This window comes from Enhydra lutris, unplaced genomic scaffold (assembly GCF_002288905.1).
Source record: "Enhydra lutris kenyoni isolate GAN:26980312 unplaced genomic scaffold, ASM228890v2 scaffoldscaffold36, whole genome shotgun sequence".
Taxonomy (NCBI): domain Eukaryota; kingdom Metazoa; phylum Chordata; class Mammalia; order Carnivora; family Mustelidae; genus Enhydra; species Enhydra lutris.
This window is the reverse complement of record NW_019154120.1, coordinates 9,124,106-9,143,195: the sequence shown is the minus strand read 5'-3', so window position 1 is coordinate 9,143,195 and position 19,090 is coordinate 9,124,106. Positions and strand designations below refer to the sequence as shown.

General features: G+C 38.2%; 1 protein-coding gene across 3 annotated transcripts in view; it reads right to left on the bottom strand.

Moving 5' to 3' along the window:
• Positions 1–19,090, bottom strand: part of LOC111154256 (thioredoxin related transmembrane protein 3) — a 50,577-nt gene that overhangs the window by 15,709 nt on the left and 15,778 nt on the right. For 2 of the 3 annotated variants that reach the window (XM_022513757.1, XM_022513759.1), the window contains 5 exons: positions 17,510–17,555; positions 16,090–16,170; positions 12,387–12,486; positions 11,704–11,781; positions 1,310–1,376 (listed from right to left, as the gene is read on the bottom strand). In XM_022513757.1, coding sequence (XP_022369465.1) covers positions 1,310–1,376; positions 11,704–11,781; positions 12,387–12,486; positions 16,090–16,170; positions 17,510–17,555 — 372 coding nt within the window. The remainder of the gene's footprint in view (positions 1–1,309; positions 1,377–11,703; positions 11,782–12,386; positions 12,487–16,089; positions 16,171–17,509; positions 17,556–19,090) is intronic. The other variant, XM_022513758.1, reaches the window with a different exon arrangement.

Sequence of the window (19,090 nt, the reverse complement as noted above, 5' to 3'; positions counted from 1 at the left end):
AGTCTCTGTGTTATTTGAGGCTTCAGGCAGGCTCTACATACTAACACCTGCAAGTCAGAAAACGACGGCCTCTCCCATAGCTAAAGGTACTTTTCTTATTCCTCCTGGCCACTCCCGGGAGGCCACATTTGAAACACGGAGAGAAGAGGAGGGGCGGTTTCTTAGCTATGATTACAGAGCAGATTTACATCCACACAGATATGATGACGCTTGTTCCAAAGATAAAGTGGCTCTCTGGAGTGTTAACAAATTCGTACTAGAACTAGAACAAGAAATCTGAAAGCTGGGGTGCCTGGGTGGCTTAGCTGGTCAAACAACTGCCTTCAGCCTCAGGTCATGATCCTGGAGTCCTGGGATTGAGTCCCACATCGAGCAGCTCCCTGCTCAGCAAGAAGCCTGCTTCTCCCTCTCCCACTCCCCCTGCTTGTGTTCCCCCTCTTGCTGTGTCTCTCTCTGTCAGATAAATAAATAAAATCTTAATACAAAATACTTCAGCGAAGAAAAACATTGTTGAAGCAAGTATGTTAAGATCTTGGTAATTGCCTAACGTGGTTGATGGGTATATACACAGGATTTTACTGTTCTAGCAGTGTCTTTATTACGAGGTAGGTTTGTATAACAAAAGTATTTTAAAAATACAGCAAGTGTTTACTTGAGTGAAGAAATGCCGAGTAACAGGCGAACGGTTGGTTACTCCTGTCAGGGAGGGACGGACGAAAGCAGGAGAGGTCACGTCCTCCAGGGCCCTCACCAGTACTGAGGGCTTTTATTTCTTCACCTCTTTGTGAGTCTGAAATGTTAGATCTTTTTTTTTTTTTTTTAAAGATTTTATTTATTTATTTGACAGACAGAGATCATAAGCAGGCAGAGAGAGAGGAAGGGAAGCAGGCTCCCCGCTGAGCAGAGAGCCCGATGCGGGTCTTGATCCCAGGACCCTGGGATCATGACCTGAGCTGAAGACAGAGGCTTAACCCACTGAGCCATCCAGGCGCCCCTAGATCTTTTTTTTTAATATGAATAATTTTGAATGTTTTAAAATGATGTACAGAAATGCATGCATAGAGTTCGTGTCTCAAAAGGCCAATGACCTGACAAAAAAAGAAAAAAATAAATCACTGAAGGCAGAAGCCAGAAAGCACACTAGACAGAAAAACCAAAGTGGAAGGGTAAGAAAAATCTGTTGCTCAACTAACAGGAAATGTAAGAAGTAGCTGCACCTACCAAATCTTTCATCAACACCTAAGTCCTCTAATAGGGGCAGCATTTTAATTTCAACATGTTTTGTATGAGTTAAAACATTGGAACTTACCATCGTAAACAAAGTAAGTTTCATCTTTGAAAACAAGCACAGCGGGCATCTCCTTCAATGTCACATACTGCAAAAAATTAGATGTAGATGTATAAACAACTTTTACCATTAAAAAATTTTTTAGTTGGTAGCTATGATTTCAAAAGGATTGAAAGATACCAGAAAAAACCCACAACAAAACTGTTACAAACAATGAAAAAGACTCCCACAGTCCATCCCAAAGTCACCCAAGGACAGTTTTATCTCTATGCAACACCTGGCACAGTGCCCTGTTTGCTACTGAGATTTGCTACTGAGAAAACTGTGGATTGTTCTTAGAGCTGATAAGAGACCAAAGACCTCCCGGGAAGTACAGGACAAGACACGCTCTGAGGAAGCTAAAGAGCCAGTGGCTAAGGCAACAACCAGCACTGGTAGGTCTGAGTCCTTCCCCACCATTCCCAGGCTGTGTGACCTGGGAGTCCACTGCTGTCCTGGGGAACTGGCTTCCTCCTCTGTAAGTCAAGGACACTGAGTCTCCACCTCACTGCACAGTTACTAGCAAAACTAGATGCACTAACACATGTGAGAGCAGGTTTAAGATGTAAATTGGCTTTATAAGTGGGAACTTATAATGGCAACTAATAAGAAGAAATTATTTCAGAGGGTACCTGCCTTTTATACCTGTGCTGTCATTATTTCAAAATACTGACATTATAGTAATCAGTATCCCCCTGGGTGAACCACGTAGAAATAGGACATGGTGTGATAATACTGAAAAGCAGTGACAAATAATCATTAGATAACTAATAACAATAACTTTAACAACAAAATAAAAACAGAGATGCTGTCCTGGAAATCACAAAGAAGGGAGAAGGAATACCTCAGGTACTATAGAATGATTTCTTACACAATTACTAAAACATGGTATAGCACCATGCAAATAGCTATCTGGAGGGCAGTGGTGAAGGTCTTCGGTAAGTCTCTGTCATCACGGACACCTGTGCTCAGCTGCTCCCGGCAACGCAGCCACGGAGGGACTCTGCACATATATGATAGCATCCGGCACCCCCTCTTTCAAGGATACCCGCACTTGGCCTCACTCTGTAGATGGGAGCTTGCAGCACTGACTTGCATATACTCTGAATCCCCCTCCTCCTTCCTCGTATTCCCTTCAACTCATTACCACGGACAACAGTCATCTGTCCACAGGCCATTTTTCTCCATTCTCCTGTAAGTACCCTGAAGTCAGAAACTGCCCTGAGTCATCCTTATATCCCTTTATTATGCTTACTAGGGATTTCATCAATACTAGACGTAAAGCTAAGGAAGCTTTGCATGATCAAACATTAAAATTCAAAATATGGGGTAAATATAAAATTATGGGTCTTGTCTTTATTTGAGAATTCTCTGTGGTGGTAAAATTCCTCATACTACTCTGAAAGAATACTGATTCCCCTAAGCAGACTTTTGCAACCATATACACAGGGGAAAAACAAAAAAAAGAGAGAGAGAGATGAGAAATACTGGTATTTGCAGGCATAATTAAGGAATGTTTGAGGAAACTAGTTGAGAGGTCAATAATAATAACCACAAGAATGCCCTCACTGCAGATACTGTGTGTGCCTACCCACGCAGAAGTTCTAGGTGCTGGAATTTTGATCTAAAACGTCTGTCACTATACAAGGACTGGGGGTGGGGGGGTGCCATGTGGGGTCAGGGCCTAGAATACAGCATGTCCTCTGGTGCACTCCAAGTAAATTGCTTGAACACTTCAAGACGAGGGTACGGTGTACATTCTCATGTCTAATACTAAAATGTGGCCCACTGGGCTTGGAGATGAATGGATTAAAAGTTCCTAGGCCTGGGCTGAGAACTAGATTCCATCCATTTTGGGCCTTTACACCACAGTAAGTATTTTAAGACATTCCAGAATACAGATTCTTAAGCTTTGAAGGCATCGATTTGAGAATCTAATGGCACATACAGCTCTTCTTCCTTCCTCTCATCTCCTCCCCATCGAAAGTAAATGCATACACATAAAATACTAAAAAAAAACTTCTGGGACAAAACTAAGTAAACCTAAAAATGAGTTTAAGCCGACCAGATTTGTCTCAGGTTCTCCCAAGGAAGTGAAAATCATTTCAGACTATATTACACATTTATAAGATAAACATTTATACACAACATATTGCAAGAAGCACTAGACACATACAGTCTTAAAAATATTTAAATATTTTAAAAAATATTAAACAAAAATTAATCAAATGTGTAATATGACATACCTTTGTGGGGGAAAAAAAAACTGTTTTGATTTTCTGTAACTTACACCGATTAAAAAGAAAAAGCTTCCCTTGATTTATTTCATGTTTGCTCATAGCCACTGCCTAATTTCTCAGGCCCCCTTCTCAGGGAAAACTTTAATTTCTCAAGTCCCCTTCTCAGGAAGACTTTTCTGAAGAGAAGAGTCCATACCTGTAACCTACAATTTCTTATCTGCAGTCTCCCAGATCACACCAATGAGGTACCTGTCCTTCTCGTAAAACCACTGTAACCTCCACGTGGACAAGTATCACAGTTATTTTCCTCAACTGATCTCAATCACTTTCCAAGTATCTTGCACAATAGACCCTCTTTTTAAAACATTTGTTTATCTTGGCTTTTCACTCACCTTGTTTTCCTACTCCCCAGCTATTTTCTTCTCATGTCATCCTTTGCAGTCTTTAGGTCCTGGGCCTATTTATTTCCTTAAAAGTTTGCATCCATGTCTAAGAAACTTGTTTATACAGCCTGACTACCAGGCACCTATATCCACCTGAGAATTTGATGCTTCTGCTTGGATGTCTAACTAATATGTTGAACCAAGTTTAAATGAACAATTCAAAACTCTTGATCAGTCCCCCATTCCCAAACTCATTTCTTTCGCAATAATCCAAGGTCGTAGATAACACTACCACCGACCCAGCTGCTAAACTAAAGACCTAAGAGTCATCCTTGATTCTGCCCTTCTCCTCCAGGTCAGTGAGCACAAACAATTCTACCTCTAGAAAACAATGCTTTTACTTCTCTCCCATCCTTTTACAAACCCCCAAGCTTAAATTCCCCAGATTACTTCAAGAGTTCAACTGATCTCTGGGTCTATTCTATCCAATTCATTCTGTTCTCAGCAGAGAAATGTCCTTAAAATGAGCACGAGACAAAGTCCTTCACCAACCTCAACCCATCACATGCATGGCCGTGACCTGCAAGGCCTCCACTGCTCTCTGCCTATCTCCTATCTATCTCCTTTCTCACTGTATTATAGCACACTGGCCTACTACCTATTTCTCAAATATGCCAGCAGTGTTCTTTTCTTATCTTGGGCATTTGTAATATCTACTCCCTGTTTCTAGTTTATTCTGGACACAGATCTTTGCGAGGCTCCTTCACAGCATATATGGCCCAGTTCAAATATTTTCTTCTCAGACAGACATTTCCGGATCAACCAATCCAAAGCAGCCATCCGACTCCCATGTTCCTACTACCACAATGCTCTTTTACTTTTTTCATAGCAGTTACGTCCTGTTCACATATTTGTTTGCTGGAGATGAGATGACTATCTCAGGCTGTCGTCTGCAACACCGAACTCAGTAGACTTTCTTTACACGAGAACGTGGGCTCTTCCCTCCCACGACCCTGATGTGTTTGCTTCTCACCAACGATCCAGGACTTAACACAGGGCACGGCACATGATTAGATAAGCAGCAGATGTGCATTAATATACATAAATACAGGGGCGCCTGGGTGGCTCAGTGGGTTAAAGCCTCTGTCTTCGGCTCAGGTCATGATCCCAGGGTCCTGGGATCGAGCCCCGTATCGGGCTCTCTGCTCGGTGGTGAGCCTGCTTCGTCCTCTCTCTCTGCCTGCCTCTCTGCCTACTTGTGATCTCTATCTGTCAAATAAATAAATAAAATCTTAAAAAAAATATATATATATATACATAAATACATTAATCGCTCCATTACATATAAACCAATTTAACAGTCTGGGCTATCATTTCTTACTACTGCTATTACTCTGAAGAGAAAAAAAGCATCAGTGTAATAAACAGTCCCTAAATGCTGTGAATCCATGGTATCTGCTTATTAACAATCTAGTACCAGTAGTAAAGAGTTAACACATTTGGGGAGGAGTCAAGATGGCGGAGAAGTAGCAGGCTGAGACTACTTCAGGTAGCAGGAGATCAGCTAGATAGCTTATCTAAAGATTGCAAACACCTACAAATCCAACGGGAGATCGAAGAGAAGAAGAACAACAACTCTAGAAACAGAAAATCAACCACTTTCTGAAAGGTAGGACTGGCGGAGAAGTGAATCCAAAGCGACGGGAAGATAGACCGTGGGGGGAGGGGCCGGCTCCCGGCAAGCTCGGAGCAATGGAGCACAAAATCGGGACTTTTAAAAGTCTGTTCTGCTGAGGGACATCGCTCCAGAGGCTTAACCAGGGTGAAGCCCAGGCGGGGTGAGCGCGGCCTCAGGTCCCGCAGGGTCACAGAAGGATCGGGGGTGTCTGAGTGTCGCAGAGTTTACAGGTATTAGAATGCGGAAGCCGGCTACAGAGACAGAGCCGAGGAGTGAGCTCTAAGCTCGGGGATACCTTGAACCGGTCACAGGCTCGGTCAGCTCGGAGCGCGGCCAGAGGCCAGGGTGACGGGAGTAATTGGGCGCTGTTCTCTGAGGGCGCACTGAGGAGTGGGGCCCCGGGCTCTCAGCTCCTCCGGGCTGGAGACCAGGAGGCGGCCATCTTCATTCCCGCCCTCCGGAACTCTACGGAAAGCGCTCAGGGAACAAAAGCTCCCGAAAGCAAACCCGAGCGGATTACTCAGCCCGGCCCCGGGTAAGGGCGGTGCAACTCCGCCCCGGGCAAAGACACTTGAGAATCACTACAACAGCCCCTCCCCCAGAAGATCGACAAGAAACCCAGCCAGGACCAAGTTCACTTACCAAGGAGTGCAGTTTCAATACCAAGGAGACCAGCGGAATTCCAGAGGAGGAGAAAACAAAGGACGGAACTCGTGGCTTTCTCCCCATGATTCTTTAGCCTTGCAGTTAATTTAATTTTTTTTTCTTTTTCAATTTTTTTTTCTCTTCTTCTGATAAATTTTTTTAACTTTTACCGTTTTCTTTTTTAACGTTTTTTGAATAGTTTATCTAATATATATATATATATATATATATATATATATTTTTTTTTTTATTTTTTTTCTTTATCTGTTTTCTTTTCTTAATTGTTTCTTTTTTTTTTTTTTCTTTCTGAACCTCTTTTTATCCCCTTTCTCCCCGCTCACGATTTGGGTTCTCTTCTAATTTGGCTAAAGCATATTTTCCTGGGGTTGTTGCCACCCTTTTAGTATTTTACTTGCCCCTTCATATACTCTTATCTGGACAAAATGACAAGGCGGAAAAATTCACCACAAAAAAAAGAACAAGAAGCAGTACCAAAGGCTAGGGACCTAATCAATACAGACATTGGTAATATGTCAGATATAGAGTTCAGAATGACGATTCTCAAGGTTCTAGCTGGGCTCGAAAAAGGCACGGAAGATATTAAAGCAACCCTCTCGGGAGATATAAAAGCCCTTTCTGGAGAAATAAAAGAACTAAAATCTAACCAAGTTGAAATCAAAAAAGCTATTAATGAGGTGCAATCAAAAATGGAGGCTCTCACTGCTAGGATAAATGAGGCAGAAGAAAGAATTAGCAATATAGAAGACCAAATGACAGAGAATAAAGAAGCTGAGCAAAAGAGGGACAAACAGCTACTGGACCACGAGGGGAGAATTCGAGAGACAAGTGACACCATAAGACGAAACAACATTAGAATAATTGGGATTCCAGAAGAAGAGGAAACAGAGAGGGGAGCAGAAGGTATATTGGAGAGAATTATTGGAGAGAATTTCCCCAATATGGCAAAGGGAACAAGCATCAAAATCCAGGAGGTTCAGAGAACCCCCCTCAAAATCAATAAGAATAGGTCCACACCCCGTCACCTAATAGTAAAATTTACAAGTCTTAGTGACAAAGAAAAGATCCTGAAAGCAGCCCGGGAAAAGAAGTCTGTAATATACAATAGTAAAAATATTAGATTGGCAGCAGACTTATCCACAGAGACCTGGCAGGCCAGAAAGAGCTGGCATGATATATTCAGAGTACTAAACAAGAAAAACATGCAGCCAAGAATACTATATCCAGCTAGGCTATCATTGAAAATAGGAGGAGAGATTAAAAGCTTCCAGGACAAACAAAAACTGAAAGAATTTGCAAACACCAAACCAGCTCTACAGGAAATATTGAAAGGGGTCCTCTAAGCAAAGAGAGACCCTAAAAGTAGTAGATCAGAAAGAAACAGAGACAATATACAATAACAGTCACCTTACAGGCAATACAATGGCACTAAATTCATCTCTCTCAATACTTACCCTAAATGTTAATGGGCTAAATGCCCCAATCAAAAGGCACAGGGTATCAGAATGGATAAAAAAACAAAACCCATCTATATGTTGCCTACAAGAAACTCATCTTAAACCCGAAGACACCTCCAGGTTTAAAGTGAGGGGGTGGAAAAGAATTTACCATGCTAATGGACATCAGAAGAAAGCAGGAGTGGCAATCCTTATATCAGATCAATTAGATTTTAAGCCAAAGACTATAATAAGAGATGAGGAAGGACACTATATCTTACTCAAAGGAACTGTCCAACAAGAAGATCTAATAATTTTAAATATCTATGCCCCCAATGTGGGAGCAGCCAACTATATAAACCAATTAATAACAAAATCAAAGAAACACATCGACAATAATACAATAATAGTAGGGGACTTTAACACTCCCCTCACTGAAATGGACAGATCATCCAAGCAAAAGATCAACAAGGAAATCAAGGCCTTAAATGACACACTGGACCAGATGGACATCACAGATATATTCAGAACATTTCATCCCAAAGCAACAGAATACACATTCTTCTCTAGTGCACATGGAACATTCTCCAGAATAGATCACATCCTCGGTCCTAAATCAGGTCTCAACCAGTATCAAAAGATTGGGATCATTCCCTGCATATTTTCAGACCACAATGCTCTGAAGCTAGAACGCAATCACAAGAGGAAATTTGGAAAGAACCCAAATACATGGAGACTAAACAGCATCCTTCTAAAGAATGAATGGGTCAACCAGGAAATTAAAGAAGAATTGAAAAAATTCATGGAAACAAATGATAATGAAAACACAATGGTTCAGAATATGTGGGACACAACAAAGGCAGTCCTGAGAGGAAAATATATAGCGGTACAAGACTTTCTCAAGAAACAAGAAAGGTCTCAGGTACACAACCTAACCCTACACCTAAAGGAGCTGGAGAAAGAACAAGAAAGAAACCCTAAACCCAGCAGGAGAAGAGAAATCATAAAGATCAGAGCAGAAATCAATGAAATAGAAACCAAAAAAGCAATAGAACAAATCAACGAAACTAGGAGCTGGTTCTTTGAAAGAATTAATAAGATTGATAAACCCCTGGCCAGACTTATCAAAAAGAAAAGAGAAAGGACCCAAATAAATAAAATCATGAATGAAAGGGGAGAGATCACAACGAACACCAAAGAAATACAGACAATTATAAGAACATACTATGAGCAACTCTACGCCAACAAATTTGACAATCTGGAAGAAATGGATGCATTCCTAGAGACATATAAACTACCACAACTGAACCAGGAAGAAATAGAAAGCCTGAACAGACCCATAACCAGTAAGGAGATTGAAACAGTCATCAAAAATCTCCAAACAAACAAAAGCCCAGGGCCAGATGGCTTCCCGGGGGAAATCTACCAAACATTTAAAGAAGAACTATCCTATTCTCCAGAAACTGTTCCAAAAAATAGAAATAGAAGGAAAACTTTGAAACTCATTTTTATGAGGCCAGCATCACCTTGATCCCAAAACCAGACAAGGATCCCATCAAAAAAGAGAACTACAGACTAATATCCTTGATGAACACAGATGCAAAAATTCTTGCCAAAATACTAGCCAATAGGATTCAACAGTACATTAAAAGGATTATTCACCACGACCAAGTGGGATTTATTCCAGGGCTGCAAGGTTGGTTCAACATCCGCAAATCAATCAACGTGTTACAACACATTAATAAAAGAAAGAACAAGAACCAAATGATACTCTCCATAGATGCATAGTATTAGAAGTCCTAGCCTCAGCAATCAGACAACAAAAGGAAATTAAAGGCATCCAAATCGGCAAAGAAGAAGTCAAACTATCACTCTTCGCAGATGATATGATACTATATGCGGAAAACCCAAAAGACTCCACTCCAAAACTGCTAGAACTTGTACAGGAATTCAGTAAAGTGTCAGGATATAAAATCAATGCACAGAAATCAGTTGCATTTCTCTACACCAACAACAAGACAGAAGAAAGAGAAATTAAGGAGTCAATCCTATTTACAATTGCACCCAAAAAAGATACCTAGGAATAAACCTAACCAAAGAGACTAAGAATCTATACACAGAAAACTATAAAGTACTCATGAAAGAAATTGAGGAAGACACAAAGAAATGGAAAACTGTTCCATGCTCCTGATTGGAAGAATAAATATTGTGAAAATGTCTATGCTACCTAAAGCAATCTACACATTTAATGCAATTCCTATCAAAGTACCATCCATTTTTTTCAAAGAAATGGAACAAATAATCCTAAAATTTATATGGAACCAGAAAAGACCTCGAATAGCCAAAGGAATATTGAAAAAGAAAGCCAAAGTTGGTGGCATCACAATTCCGGACTTTAATCTCTATTACAAAGCTGTCATCATCAAGACAGCATGGTACTGGCACAAAAACAGACACATAGATCAATGGAACAGAATAGAGAGCCCAGAAATAGACCCTCAACTCTATGGTCAACTAATCTTCGACAAAGCAGGAAAGAATGTCCAATGGAATAAAGACAGCCTCTTCAATAAATGGTGTTGGGAAAATTGGACAGCCACATGCAGAAAAATGAAATTGGATCATTTCCTTACACCACCCACGAAAATAGACTCAAAATGGATGAAGGATCTCAATGTGAGAAAGGAATTCATCAAAATCCTTGAGGAGAACACAGGCAGCAACCTCTTCGACCTCAGCCACAGCAACATCTTCCTAGGAACATCACCAAAGGCAAGGGAAGCAAGGGCAAAAATGAACTGTTGGGATTTTATCAAGATCAAAAGCTTTTGCACAGCAAAGGAAACAGTTAACAAAACCAAAAGACAACTGACAGAATTGGAGAAGATATTTGCAAATGACATATCAGATAAAGGGCTAGTGTCCAAAATCTATAAAGAACTTAGCAAACTCAACACCCAAAGAACAAATAATCCAATCAAGAAATGGGCAGAGGACATGAACAGACACTTCTGCAAAGAAGACATCCAGATGGCCAACAGACACATGAAAAAGTGCTCCACATCACTCGGCATCAGGGAAATACAAATCAAAACCACAACGAGATACCACCTCACACCAGTCAAAATGGCTAAAATTAACAAGATGCTGGCGAGGATGTGGAGAAAGGGGAACCCTCCTACACTGTTGGTGGGAATGCAAGCTGGTGCAACCACTCTGGAAAACAGCATGGAGGTTCCTCAAAATGTTGAAAATAGAACTACCCTATGACCCAGCAATTGCACTGCTGGGTATTTACCCTAAAGATACAAACGTAGTGATCTGAAGGGGCACGTGCACCCAAATGTTTATAGGAGCAATGTCTACAATAGCCAAACTATGGAAAGAACCTAGATGTCCATCAACAGACGAATGGATAAAGAAGAGGTGGTATATATACACAAAGGAATACTATGCAGCCATCAAAAGAAAATAAATCTTGCCATTTGCGACGACGTGGATGGAACTAGAGGGTATCATGCTTAGCGAAATAAGTCAATCGGAGAAAAACAACTATCATATGATCTCCCTGATATGAGGGAGAGGAGATGCAACATGGGAGGTTAAGGGGGTAGGAGAAGAGTAAATGAAACAAGATGGGATTGGGAGGGAGACAAACCATAAGTGACTCTTAATCTCACAAAACAAAATGAGGGTTGATGGGGGGAGGGGGGTTGGGAGAGGGGGGTGGGGTTATGGACATTGGGGAGAGTATGTGCTATGGTGAGTGCTGTGAAGTGTGTAAACCTGGCGATTCACAGACCTGTACCCCTGGGGATAAAAATATATTTTATGTTTATAAAAAAATAAAATAAAAAAAAAAAAAGAGTTAACACATTTACTGTTCTACACATATGAGTAAATAAATCTGATAAATAAAATCAAGTAATAATTTAAAAAATGAAATTGATCATTACAGTCCATTTTTAAACATTACCTCAGGAACCACTTCTTCTGAGGCAGAAAAGAAGTATGTATATACAATTAATTCTGAAGCAGTATCTATGTATTTCTCCTGTGAAGATACAAATAGAAAAGAGGTGACTTTTAAATATTAAGATCAGAATTCATTCCTCATTAAACACTCAGAGCAGGTAGTATCATCCTCAGCCCTGCCATCCCAATTTGATGCCTTAAGTGTTTTTATGCGAAAAGATGATGGAATATAAGCAGCAAATGAAACGAACTGTTTCTAAAGTAAAAGACCACCATAACTCAATGCTTTAATACTCCCCTAAATAAATAAGCTTAATTCATATATTTTAGTTCAACAGTTACAGGAGAGATCTGTGCATATATCCACACATATAAACAATTTTCAAAGTTTACGTTCAAACTGCACTCCGCAATCTCAAAGAGCCAAAAATGCTAAAAAGTAACACAAAATCTGAATAACCAGGGCAAGCAACATCTTTTTATTCATTTCTGTTTCACGAAGGCAAACACAACAGGGGACATACAAGCAAGTGTTTTCATTAGAAAAACACTTAGATTGAACTAAAATATTTCCAATAAAAGTGAAATAATTTTAAGTTTTTGGGTCAAAGTTCTGGCTCTACTGAAAATTAAATTGTAATACATCTGTGTTTGTGAATTTAAAAAATAAAACCATTTGATAACCTTCAAAGGTGACTCTCCGCCTATGTAAACAAAAAATACACGATGTCTCTTTTGCACATGTTCAAACATTTGCTGACTTGGAAGTGGCCGAATTAGAGCCCTGTTTGAAAACAAAACAAACAGAAAATAAACTTGCATTTGAAGTAGAGATAATACATAATTTTAAAGTTACAAAGTTTTAATGTTGTATTAACTGAATTTTAAGTAATCACCCAATCCACAAACATCTAATAAAACTTTAGCCCATGACCAAAACTGTACTCACACAATGAAAACAAAGTACCCACAACTTAATCTATCAATTTAAAAAATAAGTTTAAAATACATCCCTTTAGAAAGTACCATCTTGGCCAACATCGTGATAGGCAAGAACAGAACTATAAGCCATTTAGAGTCCTCAGCCACAAATAAAAGGATCCGCATGAGAATTATTTTTTCCCTTTCATATGATCATTCACACTAACACACTGTGAAATCCTATCCCAGAAAATTATAATGCAATGCTAAGAAGATTTATGTCTATTTAAATGCTAGTTTTAAAATACAGAGGTTAGGGCGCCTGGGTGGCTCAGTGGGTTAAGCCTCTGCCTTCGGCTCAGGTCATGATCTCAGAGTCCTGGGATCAAGTCCTGAATCGGGCTCTCTGCTCAGCAGAGAGCCTGCTTCCTCCTCTCTCTCTCTGCCTGCCTCTCTGCCTACTTGTGATCTCTGTCAAATAAATAAATAAAAATCTTAAAAAAAATTTTTTTTAAATAAAAAATAAAATATAGAGGTTAAAATCTAAATGTTTCATAAGTATGTTATTCTTTTCAGAAAAAATAAAATGGAAAGTGGTAGTCCTATTAATACCTAAGAACCTTATAAAAAGAAAACAAAATTCTACAAAGACTTTTACTATGCGAGCATATTTCAAAGCCAAATACACTGAGAAATTACATCAAAATTTATTATAAAATTTATCACTTGTAAAATGTTACTAAAAAACTAAAAAAGAGGCATGTTTATACTGTCAGAATTTTCTCCACTAAATTTGGAAAGAATAGAGTTTGCAAAGGCAAACATATTTTCAAAATGCACCGTTCCTTACGTACATTGCATCACTCCACTCGAGCCTCTATTCTTGTACTTCAGTAATTAGCTGCTAAGTGATGCAACCCCAGGACCGCGTCATGAAATTTCATTTGCAACAGAGTCACCTTTAGTTACATCAGTCCCTCACGTAATCCCCTCGTATCATATATCCCCTCATATAATATAAACTTATCTCACAATTTATTCAGAAAGCAAATAAAGAAAATGAAATATACAATCAATGAGAAAATACAGTGAAAATTATATTAATAAGCTTTGCAAACTTGAAAAAAGGTCATTCCTAATTCTGCCTTTCTCTCAAATAATTCAAGCCATACAGTGCCATGCCACTCAACAAACCCATTGCGATATTTCAATTTTACTTTAAAGCTATTTAAAGTTATCAATGTATCCTGTCAAACTCACAAGAAAGCGCTTATACTTCCAAAGTCAACATAGGTTAACTTACCTTGATAAATGTACTCTTGAATAAGATCCACATAATTGCATTAAGTAATTACAAGCACCAACTTTTACACCCCAGCAAGATAGATGTAGATGAAAAAGCAAAATCAACACATTCAAACCAACAGGAAATGTTTATGGAAGAAACTGTCTCCTTAGCAGTAAAATCTCAGAGATCTGTATCTCCGATAAGAATCTGGGTTCTAGGAGCGCCTGGGTGGCTCAGTGGTTAAAGCCTTTGCCTTCGGCTCAGGTCATGATCTCAGGATCCTGGGATCGAGCCTCGCATCGGACTCTCTGCTTAGCAAGGAGCCTGCCTCCTTCTCCTCCTCTCTCTCTCTGCCTGCCTCTCTGCCTACTTGTGATCTGTCTGTCAAATAAATTAAAAAAAAAAAAAAAAAAAAAAAAAAGAATCTGGGTTCTAATTATATCACATTCTAAGCAATGTGTAGTAATACCTCACAGGTGGTAAAGCAGCAAGTGACAGATGAAGGAAAGTATTTTAGCTGTTATCTAAGAAGAATTTTCCAGTATCACAGGCCAGGGATTAAAGCCCAGGTCTAATCAGAACAATGATATTGTGGGGTTTCTTTTAAAAACTCTGGAGTTAAGTAACAAGAAAAGTAAGTTGATGTAAATGAAGCAGTAGAAAAGCAAAATTTACAGTAAAATAAAAGCTACCATTCACAAGGTTGTTAGAAGTAATCAAATTCTGAAAATATTAAAAATCCACTGGCAGGGGCACCTGGGTGGCTCAGTGGGTTGAGCACCCATCTTCAGCTCAGGTCGTAAGCTTGGGGTCTTGGGACTGAGCCCCACATGGGGCTCCCTGCTCAGTGGGGAGTCTGCTTCTCCCTCCCACACTCTCCTTGTGTCTCCTCTCTCACTGTTTCTCTCTGTCAAATAAATAAATAAAATCTTTTAAAAAAAAAATCCACTGGCAGGGGCACCTAGGTAGCTCAGTGGGCTAAGCGTCTGCTTTTAGTTCAGGTCATGATCTCGAGGTCCTGGGATTAAGCCCTACATTAGGCTCCCTAATCGGCGGGGAGTCTGCTTCTCCATCTCCCTCTGCTCCCCCTCCTTGAGCTCTCAGTCTCTCAAATAAGTAAGTAAAATCTTAAAAAAATAAAAAATCTACTGAAGAAATTTTTTTTTCTACAAATGAAGTAAATTTAATACAAGGTTAACAAATATAATACAAATCACAGTTCCTCTTGTTTCTTTAAACATCTCTCCGCATATGCTACATATGCCTACCTTTTGTCATAAACGAATAGAAAGATGTTATTCAGGTTAAGTCCCTAAAAAAATGTGGGTTCAATATGGTCTATTAAAATACATTTAGCTTTAGTGTTCTTACTTTTTTTAGACAGAGAGTACATGCATGGTGGGGAGGGTCAGAGAGAGGGAAAGAGAATCTTAAACAGGCTCTGGAGCTCAGCATAGAGCCCGCACAGGGCTTGGTTTCATGATTCAAAGATCATGACCTGAGCCAAAATCAAGAGGCGGATGCTTAACTGACTGTGCCACTCAGGTGGCCCAAAATTGCATTTAACTTTAGGGTATTAGTATCTTTAAAAAAATAATAATATATTAAATTTCGTTACTATATAGTATATTACTAGCTTTAGGAGTAGAATTTACTGATTTATCAGTTGAATGTAACACCCAGGGCTCATCACATCCAGTGTCCTCTTTAATGCCCATCCCCCAGGTACCCCATTCCCCCACCCACCTCCCCTCTAGCAACCCTCAGTTTGTTTCCTACAGTTAAGAGTCTCTTGTGGTTTGTCTCCCTCTCTTGTTTTTATCTTTTTTCTTCTCTTCTCATTTGTTCATCTGTTTTATTTCTTAAATTCCAGACATGAGTGAAAATGATGTGTCTTTCTCTGACTGACTTATATCACTTAATATAAGATTTCCAGTTTCATCCATGTGGTTCCAAATGGCAAGATTTCATTCTTTTTAATGGCTGGTTAACATGCAATTGCATATATATATATATATATATATATATATATATATATATATATATATACCACTTCTTCTTTACCGATTCATCTGTTGATGGACATCTGGGCTCTTTCCATATTTTGGCTACTGTGGACATTGCTGCTATAAAATATTAGTAATCATATAGTGAAAGCCTTTCCTAATAAAAACTTACCCAGACACTCTGTGAGCAAACTCAATAATATCATCTTTAGTTCGTGGTCCTCTATAATTATATGCCAAGTCCCCCTTTAATCTTAAAAAGAAAAAAAAAAAAAAAGGACAGAAGTTTAGATTATTTCAACTGTTTTAATAGTTAACACTAATCACTACTGTTATGTTAAATTACAGTATATAAAATAGTAAATGCAGAGTTGTTTCAGAAGTACCATAATCATGTGAAATACAGTAGACAACTGGCTACAGGGGACCAACAATTCAAAATATAAAGAAAAAGGCTATATTTTATTGAAATTACATGAAAATAGTTCATTTTATATCTAATAGTTGCACTGTGTCTATGCTTCTGAAAAGTGCATAATCTACACATTCATGGTCAAGAGCTTGTAAAAGCAACATAATTCTCACTATTTTCTCAAGTTTAAAAAATGACAGGGAATTAATAGTATTTTGGTAGAGGTAAACAAATTTTAAGCAACACAGCATCACAAGAACTTGAAAGATGCTCCAAGATTATAGAGATAAACAAGGCATGAAACACCTATTCTATAAAATTAAGACAATTTTCCAAAAGCCTGTAATGATGTGTCCAGCTGAGATTTAAAAAAAAAAAGTGAAAACACAATACAACATTTATAATCAAACAAAAAAGAACAAAAAGGATAATTTACTTAACACAAGTAAAAGAGGTTTAACATTTTTTGAAAGCAGGGCAAGGAGGGAAGTCAACACAAAACTCAAGAAATAAAAAATTAAAATTAGTCAAATTTTGAAATCTGAGATTTTAAAACACTGAAAAATAACTTACTTAATTATAAAAATAAGTTTCCAAATATTCCTCAACTCGCATATTACCAAAATAAGGATGAAACTCAAGAGGCAATTCAATAAAATTATGATTATGAAATAAATCCCTTAGAATTAGTACACCATTTCTCCCAATTTATATACACTTTACATTAGACTTTGCCAACACTTACAGATTAGAACTAAATCCATCAATTTGATTCTCTCTGTTTCTTTCCTCTCTAATTAAGTAAGTCTATTTCCATTATAGAAAAGTAACATCTGTTAGGAGACAGGAGTCACGTGATACAGTAGAATATACCCTTGAGCTCCTCAGGGTGAAACACCTTTCACACTGTACAGCTGTGCGTCTCGTCCTGCAGGATGCCTGCCCCGCAGCAAACACTCAGAGCGCACTCAGTGAATCAGCCGTCAACAACACACTCACTTAAATACCAAGAAAAGCAGGAAGATGCAGTCCCTCTCCTCTGCTCACATACTGCACCTAGAAAGAATCATTGAACCCGAATCTTCAATCCTCCACGGATGCTACTAGAAATTAATGTAATAAAACGTAAGCAGAGTGAACTAATAAAAATACACATAGAAACATACAACACTCAACTTACAGCTTAATTGTTGGATAACCTCGAACTCCAAACTCTGAAGCAATGCCTTGATAAGAAAAAGAATAAATAATTCTAAATTTTTTTTTTTAAATGAGAAACTAGGTAGTAAATGAGCCTTTTACTTATATATATGTATTTATACAAACCCATAAAATTGTGTTGTTTTCAAGTCTTAAAAAAGAATATAAATTCACATACAAAAAAGAAAAAACATGACATTCTCATACAAAACAATTACTTAATACTCCAACCTATGGCCACACAAAACACTATGACAAATTAAGAATAACTGCTAAAAGAATAGTTAAAATTTTATCTCTGAGATACTTTTTTAAAGATTCTTTTAAAAGATGTTCTTGTTAAAGATATTTTTGTTAAAAAAATATATATATAAAGTCTCACTTGTCATTTGATTTCATCTTCTAGGACAAATATTTTTTTCTATGTCTCATTGGTTCCTTGCAAAAATAAAAAACAAACAAACAAACAAACAAACAAAGCGCATCCTTTCCTTTAGTGTTTTCTGAGACTTAAAAGAACGGCACTGTATTTTAATTTAAAAAAAATAAACTGTATTTGCAAAATTACTTAATTTCTGCAGACAATACATGATCTAAAAGCAACTTTATCTACTTGTTTTAGAAGTTTCTGCTTTTGTAATAACCCAGAATAATTCTAGTTATTTTCAAAGATTATTCTGAAGTCCTCACATTAATTAAAATGGGATACAGTTGCTACGATGGCATCTTTTTTGAGGGAAAGAAGAAACAAAAACAATCAAATAGAGAATTAGGACTTTAAGAGGTATAGAAATCACTACTACAAATTAATACTGTCCTACTTTACAGATTCAAGACAACCAGAACAACAAAGAAATGAAACCATCTTAATTAAGAGACAATATACAATATATTTACACATATACCAGTTTAAATAAAATATAGTATATTTATTCATATGATCTCTCCCTTTGTTAATCTGATTTATTTCGAGGACATTTAACTGTGGTTGGGAATAAGGACACTACTGTATGTGAGTTCTGGTTTATCAATCACTTTAGTCACCATTACCCTGGTTTCTTAGCACCACCCACCACCTCCACCCAAGAATGATGACGAAGTGAATTTGTGGCCAAATAACAGTCAAAATCTCTCAGCCTTCCTTTGTTATCAACAGAGTTTCTCCCTTAAACATATAGAGAAAGGTGCCTGGAAGGTTTTGGACAATGATCAACTTTGGTTTTTCTTAGAAGCAACACAAACAGCAAAGGTAACAAAAATAACATAGGTTTTGGAGATACAGATCCTGCCTCTGAATAGCTATGTGAAATTAAGCCAATTACGTATTTATTTGTGCCATCACTAATGTAGGATTTAACTATCAAACAGAGTCTAATTGAACACTGTGGTTATGGAGATTGACTTCTGAGTAAAAATATGAAAATGATTTGGGGGGATAATGTGAGTAAAAGATGTTCTTAATCCCCCCCTTTCCAAATTAAGGAGGCCGGAAAACATCAGCCCTTAATTCCCTTAAACTAAGATAATACAATTGACTGAGTGGGCGGAGTGGGTATACCCA